Source organism: Mugil cephalus, chromosome 13 (assembly GCF_022458985.1).
Source record: "Mugil cephalus isolate CIBA_MC_2020 chromosome 13, CIBA_Mcephalus_1.1, whole genome shotgun sequence".
NCBI lineage: Eukaryota > Metazoa > Chordata > Actinopteri > Mugiliformes > Mugilidae > Mugil > Mugil cephalus.
The window spans coordinates 14,599,379-14,617,869 of NC_061782.1; the positions used below are offsets into that span (position 1 = coordinate 14,599,379).

Here is an 18,491-nt window from a genome sequence, read left to right on the forward strand (position 1 = left end):
AAGCAGCCATCAGTCCGTCTTGACTGTATGTGTAATTGCGTGAATATATAAGTGAGTGTGTGCGCATATTTGGTCATGTGCGTGCGCGCACGCGCCCACTGCAGATTTTGGCTGGCTGACTGGGCTCTGAGTCAGGACTCTCCAAGGACACAGAGCGGCGAGCAAGGGAGGAGGAGGGGGGGCAGTCTGCCAGCCCGGCACTCGGATGATCCTCAGAAAGACTGGATGGACAGTTCTGCCGTGGCCCCATCTCATTTGTATTACAGCTACAGTATTATTAAAATGCTGTCTAAAATATTTAACATCATGGCAAATCCACTCATCTCTGAAGGTTATGGCAACAAGGTTGAGTTTGCGCCGCCGTTGTCCTGCCTTACATGGATTAATGTCGCACCCTGCAGAAATATAAAAATATCCAATCTCGCATCCATGGTAATTAGCCAGCCACCCCCACACATCCACAATATGCTGCAGTATGCTGACTCCGTACTTATTCGCCTGTATCTTCGCTCCACGAACATATTTGTATTCATGGAATATGGAAGTGGCTGCCACATATGCTGCACGCATTGCATTCCCACTTGGGCCCAGCGCCACGTGTGATGAGACATGACGCAGATGTGCGTCCGCCCGCGTGGAGAGATTATGCAGCATAAAAGGTAAGGTTGCCTACCGTAGCAGACCCTTATTTATTTATGTGCGCGCGTGTGTGTGTAAATGCCAGGTCGATTCATCCCGAGCTGCGATGAAGACGGCTACTACAGGAAGCAGCAGTGTGACAGGGGAGAGTGCTGGTGCGTCGACCGAAACGGAGGAGAAGTCGCCGGTTCTAGGATTCGTGGCAAGCCAGATTGCGGTGAGACAATTTCCCGTTGTCAATAAATGAACGGCATTTGAACTTGAAAGCTCACGGATCCTGGAAGAAAAAAATAAAATAAAAAAATCAAAATGTACGCTGTGCATCGCCCCTCTACTACACAGCATCTCCACATGCCTTCCTCACAAGGCTTCCTTTATGTTAAAGGACTGAGGCCCACTGCAGCATAACTCACTGCGGGGACCAGTGCCACATTCATGTGTCCGGAGTCATTTGCATTCTAAAGCGCCGCTTGTCGCTGTGAGAAAAGTCTTTCAAGATAAATGAGGGCTGGTTGGACTGAACCTGCTCCTGATAAGAATGGTTCCCTTGGCAAGGTTTAGAAATGGCTATTAAAATCCAGACAAAGTCAAACACATGCCCCCCATTCCTTTGCCGCTGCCGTCAATGTTTTTAAACTGATTTCAGCATTGCTCACTGGTATAGAAAGGACTCCATCAAAGCTGAGAGGAAGACATGATGAGCAGAATTTATTGCGACGCGCGAGGCTGCCACGGCTGTAATTCAATTTGCCCGCGTGCGCGCCCTCGCTCTGCATGATTTCTCTCCCATCTTCCCGCAGATTATGAAGTGGCATATTCAGGTGATTTCGGCAGCGGCGTCGGGTGGGAGGACGAGGAGGAGAAAGAAGCCGAGGAGACCGCAGAGGAAGCCGAGGAGGAAGAGGGAGAGGTGGGAGAGGTGGATGACGGGGGATACATCTGGTAGAGGGGCCGACGCGTAATCCAGCCTCTGTACAGGAGCATCTCGACGGTCCCGAACCCAAACACACACACACACACACACACACAAACACACAGATCCTGCAAAGACATGGACGTGAAGATGTGCTCACACTCAGAACAACACTGACTCATGAGGAAGCGAGGGACAGGGTTGCACACGGCGGAGACGCATATGTTATGGGAGTATTTAATGTTACAGGATGTTCTTAACTCGGGCAGGGGGAGGGGGAAATATCGCTATAAAGAAATTATGGGTCTGGAATCGAGAATTTTGTCCTTCATACTTGTGAATCTTCGTTCTCTTCTGTTGTATGTCTTTTGATCTATCTTTGAGCAGTTTTTAGCTGATGCATAATGGAGACTTTAAGAAACTGCAGGTGCTTGTCATGGGCTTGCATTAAAAAAAAAAAAATGAAGCAAGACTGGGTGCATTTCAATAGTCCAAATTGGCTCTTTTTCATCTATTGTGCTTGCAGATTGACAGCATTTAGCCAGTAACCACTTTTGGCTTTTTAGACCGAAAACAGATTATAGAAAAGAAGTCACGGCAGAATATTGAAAAGCACCCTTTCACCTCACCATTTTCATTTCATACGCTTCGGCTCGTATGTGACAGTAGTGCTCTGTCCCATCCATGACTTATTAAGACAACGGTTCTCACGCGTCACTCTTTAGCTTGTATATAATGTGTGTATCAGAAGACAGAATGTCGCCTATTAGTCCCGTAACCCATGCCTTGAACAACTAGCAGAGTGTACTGCTTAGCTGGCAAGTGTGCATCGCATCATAATGTGAATCAATTATTGTGTTTAATAAAAAAAAGTTGAAGAAAATAAACTGGTCTATGTGGCCCAGCTGGCCACCGTACATCTGAGTCCGAGCTCTTTCTGGTGTTCCCTTTCATCTTAGCAGCCAGTGGCTAATTGTTACTGAACACAAAAGAACAGCAGCAGCAGCAATTTTGACCTGACGAAGGCTCAAAGGAAAGTTAAAGGATGGCTAAACTGGTTACTTTCTCCACCGAGGTGAAATGCAAAGTCAAATCCGGTGAGAAATGCTAGATTTCACATCACATTTTTCCACGCAGCAGCACACAGCCCTGATGAAGTCTGACAGTCAACCGTTATGCTCTGAAGGGAAAGAAGTAAACACGGTCGCGACAGTTTGAGACGGACTCGTTTGTGACCTGCACCGAACAGTCAAATATTATGCGTTATTACCACCTCTTCCATCATCACTGCATCACAGCCCCCTTCCTTTTTTTCTGGGATTGTTTGTGCAGTTCATCTGGGTCATGATACATCCGTAAAAAAACAAAGCTCAAACGAAACAAAGGGTAGGCTGGACTTTCTTGAAGACCTTTTTCAACTTATACAAGTGGCTTCTTCAGTACTGAAAGACTGGCGGGGAATTGGGTGGTTTATTAGGAAAGTCTGTGACTAGTGACTGGAACAACCAGGTGCTTACTTGTAATTGGAGAAATCAGGTTCCCCCAGGATGAATTAGGAAAAAGGAATCAGATCGCACTTTTCTACACTATAACATTTAAAACACTGTTTAAATCTACCATCGCCTCTCTGTGCGACCCATTCTCTATCGTCAGCTCACCTCTCCTCCTGCCTTACACTATACTGCAGTGAAGTATAGCTATGGGAAACCAGCAGAAATAAGATATAGAGCCACGTCTGCATATCAGCACTTCTAACAGCACAAAGCCTATAGAAAGCTTTTTCTTCAGCCTCCTCGGGACATTGCTCAAGCCTCTCCGCTGTGAACTATTCAGTCTGGGAACGGTGAAATGGAAACCTTTGAGCATGTTACAGTGTAGGCACATCCTCGGGAGCTCAGGCTAAGAAAGCTTGTCTTCGCATTGTAAAAATTGACAGTAACCAATCCTCTGAAATGTCATTTCTCAGTTTCACATTTCTGTGATAATGGAAATCACTACCAGTAATGTCCCAGTGGGTGAAACCTCAAATGTGTTAGCCGTGAGTGGGTATGCCTGCCAACAGATGCCTGAATACCTGATACCAACAGCAGCTCCCCGGCTGCCCAAAGGGACCAATCATATTCAGCAGCCTGTCAGCTTATTATGCTGAATATTCCTCCAGCTTGGTAAAAACAAATCATGTGTGCCAGTACCAGGAGTAAATCATGACACATGCTTCCAGAAAATGTGTTTTTTTTTGATGCTGTAAATGTGAAATAACCAAAGATCAGGTGTGTGATGTGAAATATGACTTTACATGGTGAAGACATAAGGATAATTAATAATTCATTCATTTCATTCAGTCGTGTAGCTCAGAGTGTGGATACTTTTAAAACTGTTTTTTAAAACTGTACATACACCTGGCATACACTAAGTGTTACCTCAATAAACTTTTATTTAATTAATTACAGTACAAATAAATAAACAATGTAACTGTTAAAGTAGTCATTTAAGTATTTTTCTATTAACATTAGCTCCTTCAGACATGTAAATTTATTATCACAAAGTCTATATTAAGTTATAGAATAGGAAATAACGATTTTCTTTTAAAATAATGCACATGATGTCAACTTGATTATCTAATATGAGTTTGCACATCATAATTTTTTTTTCTCTAGCATGTATCAAAATGCAGGGTTGTCAGTTATAGCTTGCTTTGAGCACCTTGTAGCCTCCACACCTGTCTGACTTCTTTTTCTGCGGAGTCCAGCACCTGGAAAATGTTCACATCCCTCGTCTGTTCAAAGCGCTGCAACAATCCCTGGAAGACGGTCACGGGGATGCTAAAGTTGAGGTGCGGGTAGGTGACTTTGGTAGCCAAGTCTCTTGTGTTGCTGGACACAATACCTGCGAAACAGCACATTCAGGTTATTCTCTGATAAAACCAATAATAAATGAGCAGAATGAGCGATGTGATATGTGTATCACAGGGCAGTCTTTCATGGTCGCCACATGCCCCCCACTGTTCAGAAGTAGTAAAAGGTTTTGTGTCTGCATGGTTCCTCACCCAGCAGCTCTCCTGAGTGTTTCTGCACCACAGCACCTCCGCTGGCTCCTGCTTGCACCGCACATGTGGTCTGGAGCATGACCGGCTGGTTGTTCAAGCTGATGGCTTTGGAGACGACGCCGCAGGTAAGAGATGGACCACAGCTCCAACCCAACCCACCGTATCCCACCACAACTACAGGATCCCCTAAAGACGGAGGAAACCGAGACGAGGGTGAATTTCACTGGTGCGAAGAAACGGAGCTCTAAGCGTGTGCATGGCAGGGCTTTTTTTTTTCTTCTGCAGAATAAGACTGAAAAATCAAACCTAGACTGAAACTCTGTGACATTCGGGGAACCACAGCATCTGGGATGGAGTCTCTAAGCTGTACCAAGGCCAAGTCATAGGGTGAAGACGCTTTTGTGGAAAACAGGACATCTCCTACGACATTGCGGACTCTGTAAAACAGAAATCAAAACAACAAAAAATAAATTTCATGTTAAAGGTTTCAACACTAAGGCCCTGAAACCACACACATAGATTCAAATAACTATTCCCATTCCCACTATGATATACTGGGATAATTGATATAATAGAGACTTTGTTAATGTTGTCCACTTGTGTGTATCCTGCTATAAATCATATTGATGTGATCTTGGACAGCCCACACCACAGTGGCCTTTGAGATAATGAATGTGTGGTCACCTGTCCCTGTGATAAAACTTCAGGGTGACTCTGGATTTCCTGTAGACCACGTGCCGGCACGTCACGACCAGCTGAGAGGTGACAACAACCCCTGAGCCCCAAAAATGTCCACTGTCCACATAGCACACAGTTGGGTATTTAACAGCTGTTGACTCGTGAGCTGTGGTGGACATGCGGAGGCCCGTCTCTCCCGGATGGAGCCAAACATCTCGGGACGGATCTTGAGCGCTCGTGCAGCACATGACACTCCTGAAGATGGAGTGGATGGAGCAGACGAGAGTGAGGCCGATCCACTCATTGGCCTTCCAGCCAAACGGAGACACGATCAGCCCAATGAGACGCAGGTCGTCTGCGCCTTTCACCTCGAACAACCCTCCGCCCTCTGTGCCCGGCAGGCATCGGGCATCTGTGAGGATGACAGCGTTGTCCTCTCCAGCCAAGTTACTAATGATGCCCCTGCTGAGGGTGCTGTAAAAGAGATCTAAGCAGAGGGAGCCAAAGGGCGAACCACATGCAACAACTGGGCTGCCTTTCTGAAGAGATGAGCCGCTCTGCCAGGGGATGGTCCCCGAGTCTGAGCAGCTGTCAGCCGCAGGTGTTGCCTTGAGTACGGCGAACCAGCTGAGGAACTGGGCATCTCTGATCAGTTCCTTATCCTCCTCATCGCCATGGAAACGCCACTGGTCAGCCTCTCGGAAAACTTCCTGGAAAGTCTCTTTAAACTCCACACAGTCTACCAGCATCAACAACTCGGCGGCAACTTCCAGTTGCCGTGTTGTTTTGGTTCGGTTTCGTGTGAATAATTCTCCCTGCGCGTTTTGGCAGATCTCCAAGTCCGACTGAGGAGAAAAGCTGACGCGGATTTTAAGTTTGTCACTGAAGCTGCGCGGTGACAGGAAGCCGTTGTCCGAGCAGCGGGGCTCTCTGTCGGTAATAAAACGTGAAAACGGGAGACCGGCACATATTATTGTCCCAGTTTGAGGATGGACGATAACCCCGCTGCAACTCGATGCTTTCTTTGCAGAAAATGCCTTTGACAACTTCACAACACAGCAGCACTTCTCTACTCCTTTTAACTCCATGCCGTTAGCGATGCAGCTCAACTGGAGACACCGGGAAACCTTTGAAAAGTAGAAAATTAAAAATAGCTACAGGCCAGTGGCGAGACAAGAAAACAGAACTCCACGTTCCTTGTGTATGTCAACGTTTATACTATTATTTTAGCGCAAATATTCTATGCTGGAGCTCTTCAAACTTCAATTCCGCTTCTTACTTCCTGGTTGTGTCTCACTAGTACACGTGATTGGTCAGGATGGAAATACAAACAACCAATGAGAAACGAGAAGGCGGAAGGTAGTACCTTGTTTTGCTGCATGGTTTATGTAGTTTTTTGTGCTTTTAACAATAAACAATGCATTTTTTTAATTAATTTATTTATTTTTTTTTACTTTAATGCACACCGGCATGTTTTGGGATTTACTGGTTTACAGCAGCGAAATATATAAACCTATAGGTTTTTAATACAGAAAAATTTGCAATATGGGTTACTCATTACTAATCATTTTTTTTAGGTTCTTGCTCGTTGCAACTTATTGCGTTTGCTATTTGCAGCAGATCTACTAAATATATAGTATAATGAGATGCTCGACTGTATGTAATGTAATATTGAAAGAAAATTCAACTCTAACAATGACAAACACAGTTTAAAGGATTGTCAAAAATATTTATTTTACTAAACTTCACACACTGCATCCAAAAAGAATATGACCTACTTTTTGGAGCATTACTTCATACAGTATCTCAGTGATCGAGGTAACATAAGCCAGTTTTATTCCAAAATATAAATAATAACTTACACACAAAATATTTTTTTAACAATGAAAGATATTCTCATGCATTATACTGTATGCACAGGTTATTTTTAAACACCACCAAAGTACTCTCATATTATCGCTGCACATTGCTGCAGCAACTACTCACAAAGTACTTAGTTCTTCTTACATCGATGACCTATCAAGTAGTGTGGCATCCTCTCTGCAGTAGGAGTTAGTTAAATCACCTGGCTGTGCCTTTTCAGTTATCATGTACTGAAATAATTTAACACTGTGTGGTATTAAATAAAGCTTCTCATGGTAAAAAAGTCAGTAATGCACTTATGGTCACAATCATATTATCGGCAGTAGTTGTAAACCTTTCATGGATTTAAAAGGAAAAAATATGCATTCAGGAGAACTGTCAGTGTCCTTGGAGGTAGCAGGCTACTGTCTCAACATGAACAAACATACCACCAAATGTCTGTAGCAATCTTCCAGACAGAGATCCCCCATTAGTTTCAAAACATAAATTAATTGAATAATGAAAGATATGGTTTGTATCTGTGCCAACAAAAATGATTCATTGCCAATCAAGGGAAAGTAACTCCAAGCCCACAAAAAAAAAACTAAAAATTGACCTTCATGGTAAGTCAACACCCGCAGCCAAAAATAAACCTGGGTCAGAAGCTGGTTCACAGCGGCGACATGCTCTATATGTCCCAGATAGAATTCTCTACAAGCTTTAAGTACACCACAGCATAGAGATTATTCTCTACACTCAATTTTAATAATCTGAACAGGATCATGGGCAAATTTACCTTTGACTTGCTGTGGTATTACTGTGCATAATACTGTACATTTCCATAAATAGAGTAAATTATAACAAAATATTATTTAAAACATATTTTTTACTGGCAGTCCAAGTCTTACATGTAACATATTTAATAGAAATATCTTTCTATGCAGGTAGTTTTGTGTGGGACATGTCTGTGCACAGACAGCATTGTAAATCTGGATAATGGCCATTGAAAGATCATGAATCATTCAATATACTGGGAGAGCCAGCGGAAACCTTCCCCATATCCCTGTCTCTTCAACACGCTGCACATGAAAACCTCCATTGGTCTCAAATTCAGCTCCTTCAGTGATACTGTACCCTGGAAAGAAACACAAACACAACACATGTAAAGGTACATATTTTAATCCAAAGTTCACCCATTTCATCATGCTTCTTTGTCCTTTTAAAATAAAGACTGTAACAGATAAACTCTTAATCACAAAAAGTGTCTTCCCCCCTATACTATGCACATGGTATCATTATAGTAAATGTCCAAATGGTCCAATATTGCACCATAAATCTCAAATTAGAGAAGAAAATTGTTTCTTCTTTCATGTCAAATTCATTATCTCAGTCTGCTTACACACTGATGATTTAGTATGAACCACTATTGTTACTCTAATATTTTCAATAATTTTTTTTGTGCTACCACTTTTACTGAAATAGAAATTTTCATGCAGGACTTTGACTTATAACGGGGTATTTTTACCCTGTTGTAATGGTACTTTTACTAAAGAAAAGACTGAAGCATGGCCAGAGCTATTTTTCATTCAGGTGGGTGACTAAAACATGTCTTACGAATTGCTTTCATTTGAATCTTGCATTAGTTCATCTTTAACAACAGACAGTTACCAAGATTGACATTAATAATGAAAAATTTGCATGAGGAAGATAATGAGCAAATGTTTCTCAACCCACATAATGTCCCCCATTGTAAAAGAATTTATCATGACCGGTGGTGATATTTGCACAGTTACAGCTGCCCACGTAAACTCAGATTTGACTAAATAAATAAAAAAGATTCATACGATAAATTCCAGAAGTAAAACACCACCTGCGCTGTGACACCTGTGAAGTCAACTCACTGTTATTATGCCGTCCAAAAACCAGGTGGTTTGCACGTTTATTCATTCATTCATTCATGAACAGGTCGACAGTCTATTGCAGGACACCGGCTTGTACACATACACTACCAGTCAAAAGTTTTGAGACACCTTCTCATTTACTGTAGTTTTTTTTTTTTTCATGACTATTCATGACATAGTAGATTTTCGTTGAAGGTATCAAAACTATGAATGGACACACATGGAATCATGAAGTAAACAAAAAGCTATGAAATAATTCAAAAGATGTTTTATATTTTAGATTCTTCAAAATAGCCACCCTTTGCTTTCATTGCTGCTTTGCACACTCTTGGCCTTCTCTAAATGAGCTTCATGAGGTATTCACCTGAAATGGTTTTCCACAGTCTAGAGGGAGTTCCCAGAGATGCTGAGCTGATGCTTGGCCCTTTGGCTTTCACTCTGGGCTCCATCTCATCCCAAACCATCTTGATTGGGTTTAGGTCAGGTCATCTGGTGCAGCTCTTCATCACTCTCCTTCTTGGTCAAATAGATCTTACACAGCCTGGAGGTGTGTTTGGGGTCATTGTCCTGTTGAAAAATAAATGATGGCCCAACTAAAAGCAAACCAGATGGGAAGGCATGTCGCTGCAGGATGCTGCGGTAGCCATGCTGGTTCAGTGTGCCTCCAGTTTTGAATAAATACCCAACAGTGTCACCACCAAAGCACCCCCGCACCATCACACCTGTTTGTTGGCCGAAACAAATCTCTACTGCTTATTGTTTTTCCTTAGTAGTGGTTTTTTAGAAGCTATTCAACCAGCAAGGACAATTGATGTGTCTGCTACTAGAACTCTGTGTGGCATTTGTACAGGCTCTAATCTGAGGTGCCGTTAATTTGCGATTTCTGAGGCTGGTGACTCGGATGAACTTATCCTAAGCAGCAGATATGACTCTTGGTCTTCCTTTCCTGGGGTGGTCCTCATGTGAGCCAGTTTCATCATAGCGTTTGATGGTTTCTGTGACTGCACTTAGGGACACATTCAAAGTTTTTGCAATTTTCCGGACTGACTGAACTTTAGTCGGACTGTCGTTTTTCTTTACTTAATAGTGGTTCTTGCCATAAGATGAATTTAATAGGGCTGTCAGCTGCCTACCAAGCCAATTTCTGCACAACACAACTGATGGGCCCAACCCCATTAAGAAGGCAAGAAATTCCACAAATGAACCCTGACAAGGCACACCTGTGAAGTGAAAACCATTGCAAGTGACATCATCAGGAAGCTCATTGAGCGAAGGCCAAGGGTTTGCAGCACTGTCAACAAGGCAAAGGGCTTTTACTTTGAAGAAGCTAAAATATAAAACATATTTAGAGTTTATTTTTTTCTTTGCTACATAATTCCATATATCTTGCTTCATATATTTGACATCTTCACTATCTACATGTATTTACAGTGTAGAAAGTAGTAAAAGAAAAAAAACATAGAATAGGAATGTGTGTCCAAACCTTTGACTGGTAGTGTATTGAGATTTATTGTTTCTACCCCTTAAACTATGACGTAAGAAATTAATGAATAAACAAAAAAATTCATGTGACAAAAAAAAACACAATTTAATCAAACACACGCTCCTTACCTTTCCGGTTGTATGTCCATGAAGACCAAATATTCCTCTGAGCGCATCCTCACTGATAGCCTCTGGACGATCTATCTTATTCCCGAGGATGAGAACCGGGATGTTTGAGATGGTTTCATCTGTTAACAGGGCCTACCCGCAAGACGTAGTATCAACAAAAACATATATGAGCAACAAGTATAAGAAAATGTGTCTTGCATTGATCTAAAAAGTAAAATCAGTATAAGTAACTCACGTCCAGTTCAACTTTAGCCTCTCCTAGTCGCTCATGATCAGCACAATCCACCATGTAGACTATACCGTTTATGGCTGGGAAATAGTTCTTCCAAATCCTTCGCGCTGTAGAAGCCACACAATTTCAGTATTTTTGTGACACTTGTGCACATACATCAATTCCATTAACTCCCACCTTGTGTGTGACCTCCCAGGTCAAAAGTTGTGAAGGTCATTCCAGCTATGGTCAGCTCCTCAGATGCTGAGGGAAAAGAAGACTTAATGTAAATGAGGAAGCTAAGAAACATGAAGCTGACTGATAAACAGACACGTGGAATCACTGAATGTACTTGGATATAGCGTTGGCATGTGCTGTCCTAGCCTGTCATCTCTCAGCATCTGCAGGAGTGTTGTTTTTCCAGCATTGTCTAGTCCGAGGAAAACCAGCTTGCCGGTCTTCTTGTACAACCCTAATGGAAGAAAGAATCAACCAATTAGAAACTCAGAATAAAATCTAAATCAAGGGGGAAAAGGACTGGAAGCCTCCTCCAACAGGGAGGTCCTTGTTGTATTTTGGAAAAGTTTTGAAGTTAAAATGTTATGTTGTTTTACTGCTTATTGGTTGGTTTATGTATGTAAATTGATAAAAAAAAACAAACAAAAAAAAACAATAAAAGTTGTAAGTATTTCGGGTTAGAATTGGTGAAATACACTAAAATGTGAAAAACAGAAACAACATTTGGCTATCAGTTGTTCATTTGCCAATTACTATATTTCAATTTTCAAATATATACTTTACTGTTTATGTAACACATACATTGTCATGTGAGAGCTGATATTCCATAAGGTCTAATGGCACTTATACTGTACCTAATAGCTGCAGGACGCTGCTGAAGCTCCTGTAGATCCAATCAAATATAAAAGACATTTCTCTCGATTACCTGGAATAGAGAAAACGCATAAGGGATAAGTGGGCATTTAATTTATGTTCAACCAAGCTGCATATCCCCATATATGCATGAGCAAGTAAACACATGTCCCAAAAAAAACGTAAAACAATGACAGGGTTTAATATATTGTTGCACAAGGACAATGTTGCATTACAGAAGCTAGCACTGAGGCTCATTGTTCATCAGCATTTCTGACCCTGGATTACTCTACTGGTATGTGTAAGCTCCGCGTAATCACATACAATTACACAAGTTTCAAGGCATGAGAGGGAAAGAGCTAAGCGAAGCAGCACACAGACTGCTGGTCTGTTCTGAGAGCAGAGGCACACCAATCTTCCTCCGACTATTTTTATGTCAAGTCAAGCCAAGGACACTTGATCTTGGTGGTCACCCCCAGCTTCTCTCTCACTCCCTCTTTCACAGACACAAACACCTGTCACTCTCAATGAACTTAATGTGCTTGAACAGAGAGGCCTTCGGTGACTAAGGTTTTTGGAAAACACCGAACTGTTGGCTAGATTATCATAAAAAGTTTCCCATAATTCCCATATCTGTGAAATATCACATACAGCTTAATACATAGTCAGCTAATTCTCAAAAATGCCATGTCAGTACTCCAATGCAAAAAATACATAAATAACACCAGAAAGCACGAGAGTCCACTAAACTCTCAACAAAGCTCCTCAGAAACGATTATTCTAGTAATTTAACAATTTGAGCCGCAGTTCGGCCTGTAGCTATAGATGTTTCGGCATCAGCTGACAAAGAGTAAACAAAGATAAATTCAGTAAACACGAGCGTGTAAACGGCTCCGTAAGGATCAAGTTAAACTTTATGGTGTTGAGTGAGGGGCTCAACCAGCAGACTCAAATGGAAATATGTACACGTAAACAAAGTAAGTTTTATTCATGATTTGCGGTATTACCTTGGTCTCCCGAATTTGTTAACTCCCTCGTCGGTTGGTATTTGGTCCAACTCTGTCCCGTCTGCTGACATGAAGACCGCAAATTTGACAGATAACAGGAAGTACGTCAGCAGGACGGCCGATAAGCATGAGCACGCGAGGCAAGGCACACAAAATAAAGGCATAAATATATATAAACAAATATATACATAAACAAATATATTTTACTGTTACTTTCACGAAATTTACATATTATTTCGTTGCTCTAGAAAAGTACTTATTAAAAGGGCTCTGTAAAAAAGCACAACTTCGTCGCTACGTCATTGTAAATATGGCTGAGTAGTTTTCATTCACAAATAGATTAACAAAACATCTATTAGTTATTAGTTTTTCATTTGTATTTTGTCTTCGTTTTATAACTTTCATTTTCGGTGTATGAACATATTTAGTTTTACTTTGGTCGCATCAATTTTAGTTTTATTATTTATTTATTTAAATTATTTGTGTTGTGTTTCATCATCATCTGATTACAGCACGACAGCCGTGTACTGTAAACATCCCAGTCTAAAAAAAACACATCAACAACAACAACAACAACAACAACAACAACAAAACACTCTGCTCTGACTAAATTGAGAGACGACGCATTTAGAAATAAATTTTCATTTACTCAAATTGTATGAGTACACACTGTTGTTTCATCTAAAGTTTGGATTCTTTTCAATCAATAAAATTGCTTTTTTGTTGTCGTTTTAATTTCTGTTTTAGTTAATCCCAACACATTTTTACTACTTTCCTGAGTTTTTACTGTAAAGGCCTCACAAGCAGAATAGTTTCCACAAAGACATGATACAACTCAATCTGGAAATTAAATTGCCACTACCTTTGATGTGCCTTTAATGTTTTCTTTACTGCTCCTATCTTTCATTTTTAATCCAATTTTATTTGTAAAATTTACAGGCTGAATTGCAAGAGATTGTAACACTTAATCCAATCAAACAACCTGTACAATGGACAAAGAAAATGCATGCGAGGTAATGGACACTAGGTGGCAGCACTCAAACGCACACACTTTGCGTGACACATTAGCCCAACTCATGAAACTCAACTTTGATTATAATTTAACAGAGAAGCTTTATTAAAGCAGGTCAGTCTCATACAGGACATCAACATCTGCTCTGCACAGTACCTGCACTTAGTGTATGACAGCACATCTCCAAAGAGATCTTTGTTAAATAAGTGGAAACTTTATTGGTCAAGACATGAGTACATTTTTACTTCTCTTTCACTACAGTATCTAACCCCTATACCAGGGAGACACAGATCCACAGACATCATCCAGTTGGCCCATTGGTTCCTAATCCAAGTTCATCTTCAAGTATTCCTGTGAGAGATGGCCCTTCTCTTCTGCTCCAATCCAGACAGCTCAGGGATTACTTCCTCTCATAGTAGAACCATTTATCAACTGCAAATGAAAACATTACCATCATGTTTAGTCCGATTCAGCAGAAATTCAACATTATTGGAAGGGATATTTTATGAAGCACTACCTGATGATGGAATGGGCTCTTCTTTTCCACAGGGACACGTCTAAAAATAGAGGGAAATGGTTAAAGAATTCTGTTGTTGAAATCTCTGATGTCATGTTGCACAATAGGATGAAGAAAATCTAACTTACGTCACCAACAGCGGCTTTGGCCTCATCTGCTGAGCAGCAGTAAGGGCTCTCAGAGGCCGACACACATGTGTTTTTGCTGTTTGAGAATGTACAACATATATATTTGATATAGTGCCCTTATTGTATAATCGAGACAATAATTTAGGTGATATGTTATAAAAGTAATGCAGTGTTTACCAGTTCAGTTCACCGGCATTAGCTTTTTGGGAAATGAGGGCTTTCCAGAAGTTGTGAGTGCTCTTGATAACTTCAATGGCAAAGTCCTGAAAATAATATATCAATAACTTAGTTTAGAAGTGGGCCAACGCCAATAAATTATATATTAATAGTATTTCATGTTATCAACTGAAGTAGTGACTTGACAAAACTCACTGAATCCTTGAATGGCAACTCTGCACATGTTAAAGATTAATCTACATCTATTTAATGACAAATGTGGAATAAGTAAACACCTTGTCTTTGAACTCTTCATTGAAAGCAAAACGGTTCTCTGGTTTCCCGTCTGGCACTTTGTACCTCTTGAACCAATCGACCGTGGCCTCCAGATAGCCAGGTTTCAGACGCTGGACATCACCGATGTCTGAAAATAGATGGGGACAACAAAACAGGTTCATGCTGTGACTGATGCAGGACAGCGGCAAAAACCCACACAGGCAAAAAAAGGAAAAGGGCTTACTGTTCAAGTCCTTGGCTTCAGGGTCTTCCACATTTATTGCAATCACTTTCCAATCAGTCTCACCCTCATCAATCATGGCCAGGACACCGAGTACCTTCACTTTGATTATCTCCCCACGGGAGCACACCTAGACGGGGCATTGCAGATGTTTTTTTCAGTAACAAAGGAGTGCTCACCTCGACATCAGCAGTATTCTACATTTTGTACGAAAAACACATGAGGCTGTAAAATCACCAGCCAGTGTCGTACCTTAGAGCCGATTTCGCAGACATCAATTGGGTCGTTGTCACCGCAGCAGTCAGTGTCCTTATCTTTATGTGCTGGATCTTCCCATGTCTAAAACATGACAGCAGTATTAGAAAACAAAAACAACTACATAGTGTTTGCTGCTCATTGTCTAAATCCCCATGGAAACTAATGTGATATTGTCTCGCACTACAAATAAAACAAACAAATAAAAGGGAAATTTGATGGTTTTTTAAATGGAATTGTCTTTTCCTGGAAAAAATATGACTCATCCTGCACTAGGGAGCTTGGGCCAATTTTGCAAAACAGTTTCTAAGGCTTCAGCTTTTGGCTCAAATATGTATGGGTGGTGCCTGCTCCGGCCACTGGAGACGACCAATCAGAACATGCTGGAAACACGCAAGTAGAAACAAATAGCACTTTGCTATGCCGTTTCAGAGCCTTCGGGAGAACACATCAGCATCACAAACAAAATACTGACCTGAGGAATGGCCCCGTAGTTCCATATGTAGCCCTTATGCGGGAAAACATTGGCAACATAACGCAGCTTGCCCTTCTTCACATCCTGCTTTATTGGGTTCAGGAGGTCTTTTGTAGCAATCTGTAAAACACATTGTATTACTTATAGACACAACTAATGCAAAAAAATATATACATATTATTTAGGTTGAAGGAAATGTATGATTTAAAAAAATAATGTACAAAATTAAAACACAGGTAGGTATATAAGGTATAAAATCAGACCCATCATACCTCCATCTTTGCATTTGTCCATCTTGGTACTTCAACAACCATGTGAAAGATGTTCTATAAGGGAGAAAAAAGAACATAAATCACATTAAAATCTTGACCTAATTGAATATATGAAGTGATTTTGAGCTACGTCACGATTGCACACGTAACGCTCTGGCTCTTATCACTGCAGTCATAAGATAAAAGATCATCTGCTGCTATCACAAGCCGTATTGACACAGCAGACGGAAAATAAAGAGTAAAGGCCACTGCCTTGCTGATAGACTTTGACTACACTATTGTGGAGAGTACTGCCTGAAGCAAGACACTGTAGCTACAAATTCTACACATGTACAACAGAAGTGCAAACGTTATTTGACCAGAGGACATAAAGAATACACACACATATTAGCATACTCTGTAGAGTAAAGGTGAGGCACTGTGTGCTTTCTTACCTGACTCTCATCTGCATAAATTGGTACGTCGTGAAACGGCGAGATGTACTTTCCTTCTGCATTTTCTGCAAAACACAATAAAATGCAGTGTGAATACAGCCAGAATACACAGATTGTGATTTATTATACTTATATCAACAAATCTTAATCATGACACTACGGTAAACTGCTCTACTTCCTACTTTCACTTCTTGCCATATGCCACAGCTATTACTACTATTCTTCTGTTTGTTTATGTTATGTAATGAAACAGTTCACATGCTAGCAAAGATGGTGCCAGTTTTACATTTAAAGCCCACTCCACAATAGCTACCATGCATACTTAACCGATGTTAGCTGAGGTTTATTTTGCCCATATGTTAAAATTAAGTCGGCATCAGTGTTTAATTATGAATTATGACTAACTTTATTTGAGTCTAAACTCAACTGCCAATTGATTGTGTGCGATAGTCATTCTAATTTAATAGTCCTGCACAAAATCTCATTATCATGCAGGTTGTGGTATTCAGCATTAGTTTAAAATAACCAGAGCTGTTGATTCAACTTTTCATATATTAATCAGTTTAACAACACCACTTGGCTATGTCCACCAAAATGATCACACAGTTAAATACTAAATAGGCTAGTCCATCTGTGAAATTACAAGGATTGTCTGTCCAGTAGTCAATATCAATGGATTCATTCACATATAAGAATCAAAGCGGGCGTTGTCCCCTCACTTTTTACGATCCAATCCCGGATGACGCGTTTAAGCACTTTACGTGATTTACCGACATAATAAGCTTACTTCTATCAGAATCAGACAACAATAATGTAACAAAGTCGAGGAGTATTTGATGTCAAAGACGCATCATCTTACTTGCTGTAGCCGGGGGAACCGGCAGGACTGGTCTGCGCAATTATAGCGAACCATTAGGAGCCCTTAGGAGTAGGCAAAATAATAAATATCGCGATCTGCGACAGTTTCCAGTGCAATAAGATACATAGTTGATGCTAATGACACGATGAAACAAACCAGGAAAGAATAAATGAATAAGTGACACGTGGGAGATTTCCCGGTCCGCGGTATTTGTGTAGAGTCCTCAAAGTATCACACGGAGACAGAAGTTTATTACATCTACTATTTTTCCACTTACTGAAGAACAGGCGGTAGCTCAGGGAGTTCGGGTTCCCCCTCTCTTCTACCGTGAAGCTCATGTTTAAGTGCAGGGTCGTATTGCTGACTGAACCTGGGATGGTGGATGACGGCGGAAGGAGTCGTCGGAGCGCTCACTAGCTTTTTTTCTTTTGGTCGCAGAGGGCACCGCGCAGGCGCAGATTAACGATGCGTTCAACGACTAACGATAATATCTGTAAGTTTTGATTTGATCACTATAAAATACCGCAGATTTGCCATAAACGTCTTTTAATCTTATAATAATATTGTCATCAGAATATTAAAAAAATATTTTTTTGTATAATCCTGTTCTCTCAAAATATGTTGACATTTCCTTATGACTAAAATGATCGGTCAGTAACCGTACTTGGACGTCAGCATTTTTCTCTATAAGACCACCCATTCAGTGCTGGTAATGATTATTTATTATTATTATATATTTATTAATTTGTGATACTGTATTGATCCCAAAAGCGAAATTATCTTTCTGCATTTTGACACAGTCGGAGCAATGTGCTGCAGCCTCTGACAGTAGCCAATATATTTGATTACTCCCTGGTGCCTTTAAGGTCATGTACAAATGCAATGGGTGAGGACAATCATTGGAGAGCAAATGGATAGTCCAGCAATAGCCCTATGACTTTTACACCTGGCCAGGTGAGAACACAGCTGGAGAAAGTCAAGTAAGGCAAGTCAGTTGGCCCTAGGTCCTGAGTCCTGAAGATCTGCACTTCACAGTTGACTGGCATATCATGCACTACCTGTTTAACCCGAGTCTGACGTTGGATGCCGGTACTATGGAAAACATCCTGCATAGTACCGGTGCCGAAGAAGCACCAGCCGGTTGCACT

General features: G+C 41.0%; 4 protein-coding genes across 5 annotated transcripts in view; 1 reads left to right on the plus strand and 3 right to left on the minus strand.

The window, feature by feature from the left end:
- spock2 (SPARC (osteonectin), cwcv and kazal like domains proteoglycan 2) overlaps nucleotides 1–2,469 on the plus strand; it is a 25,225-nt gene extending 22,756 nt beyond the window's left edge. For both annotated transcript variants that reach the window (XM_047602933.1, XM_047602932.1), the window contains 2 exons: nucleotides 725–856; nucleotides 1,440–2,469. In XM_047602933.1, the coding sequence (XP_047458889.1) occupies nucleotides 725–856; nucleotides 1,440–1,585 (278 nt within the window). In that variant the 3' untranslated portion in view covers nucleotides 1,586–2,469. The remainder of the gene's footprint in view (nucleotides 1–724; nucleotides 857–1,439) is intronic.
- tysnd1 (trypsin like peroxisomal matrix peptidase 1) lies at nucleotides 1,980–6,772 on the minus strand. The gene is made up of 4 exons (XM_047602931.1): nucleotides 5,283–6,772; nucleotides 4,905–5,035; nucleotides 4,599–4,784; nucleotides 1,980–4,438 (listed from the first exon to the last, which is right to left on the minus strand). Exons 1-4 carry the CDS (start codon nucleotides 6,362–6,364, stop codon nucleotides 4,236–4,238), a joined length of 1,602 nt encoding a protein of 533 aa, XP_047458887.1. The 5' UTR covers nucleotides 6,365–6,772; the 3' UTR covers nucleotides 1,980–4,235.
- Nucleotides 6,773–6,984: 212 nt separating this feature from the next.
- sar1ab (secretion associated, Ras related GTPase 1Ab) lies at nucleotides 6,985–12,819 on the minus strand. The gene is made up of 7 exons (XM_047602934.1): nucleotides 12,719–12,819; nucleotides 11,714–11,784; nucleotides 11,194–11,313; nucleotides 11,040–11,105; nucleotides 10,866–10,969; nucleotides 10,631–10,762; nucleotides 6,985–8,253 (listed from the first exon to the last, which is right to left on the minus strand). The coding sequence occupies exons 2-7, from the start codon at nucleotides 11,769–11,771 to the stop codon at nucleotides 8,137–8,139; spliced, it is 597 nt and encodes a 198-aa protein (XP_047458890.1). The 5' UTR covers nucleotides 11,772–11,784; nucleotides 12,719–12,819; the 3' UTR covers nucleotides 6,985–8,136.
- A 992-nt stretch (nucleotides 12,820–13,811) lies between these two features.
- On the minus strand, nucleotides 13,812–17,787 carry ppa1b (inorganic pyrophosphatase 1b). The gene is made up of 11 exons (XM_047604057.1): nucleotides 17,621–17,787; nucleotides 16,485–16,549; nucleotides 16,051–16,104; nucleotides 15,779–15,898; nucleotides 15,301–15,387; nucleotides 15,052–15,178; nucleotides 14,828–14,955; nucleotides 14,553–14,638; nucleotides 14,376–14,451; nucleotides 14,248–14,287; nucleotides 13,812–14,162 (listed from the first exon to the last, which is right to left on the minus strand). The coding sequence occupies exons 1-11, from the start codon at nucleotides 17,679–17,681 to the stop codon at nucleotides 14,131–14,133; spliced, it is 876 nt and encodes a 291-aa protein (XP_047460013.1). The 5' UTR covers nucleotides 17,682–17,787; the 3' UTR covers nucleotides 13,812–14,130.
- Between the last annotated feature and the right edge of the window lie 704 nt (nucleotides 17,788–18,491).

Bases quoted from the DNA above. Each gene is read 5' to 3' on its own strand.
- sar1ab (XM_047602934.1), bottom strand. From the start codon at position 11,771: ATGTCTTTTATATTTGATTGGATCTACAGGAGCTTCAGCAGCGTCCTG. The intron at 10,970-11,039 runs GTGGGAGTTAAT...TGGCTTCTACAG, and splicing joins CCTGGGAGGTCACACACAAG to CGCGAAGGATTTGGAAGAAC. The intron at 10,763-10,865 runs GTGAGTTACTTA...TCTTGCGGGTAG, and splicing joins AGGCTAAAGTTGAACTGGAC to GCCCTGTTAACAGATGAAAC.
- ppa1b (XM_047604057.1), bottom strand. From the start codon at position 17,681: ATGAGCTTCACGGTAGAAGAGAGGGGGAACCCGAACTCCCTGAGCTAC. The intron at 15,179-15,300 runs GTACGACACTGG...TGCCCCGTCTAG, and splicing joins TCTGCGAAATCGGCTCTAAG to GTGTGCTCCCGTGGGGAGAT. The intron at 14,956-15,051 runs GTAAGCCCTTTT...ATCTATTTTCAG, and splicing joins TGAAGCCAAGGACTTGAACA to ACATCGGTGATGTCCAGCGT.
- tysnd1 (XM_047602931.1), bottom strand. From the start codon at position 6,364: ATGGAGTTAAAAGGAGTAGAGAAGTGCTGCTGTGTTGTGAAGTTGTCA. The intron at 5,036-5,282 runs GTGACCACACAT...TCTGTTTTACAG, and splicing joins AAGTTTTATCACAGGGACAG to AGTCCGCAATGTCGTAGGAG. The intron at 4,439-4,598 runs GTGAGGAACCAT...GCTGTTTCGCAG, and splicing joins ACACTCAGGAGAGCTGCTGG to GTATTGTGTCCAGCAACACA.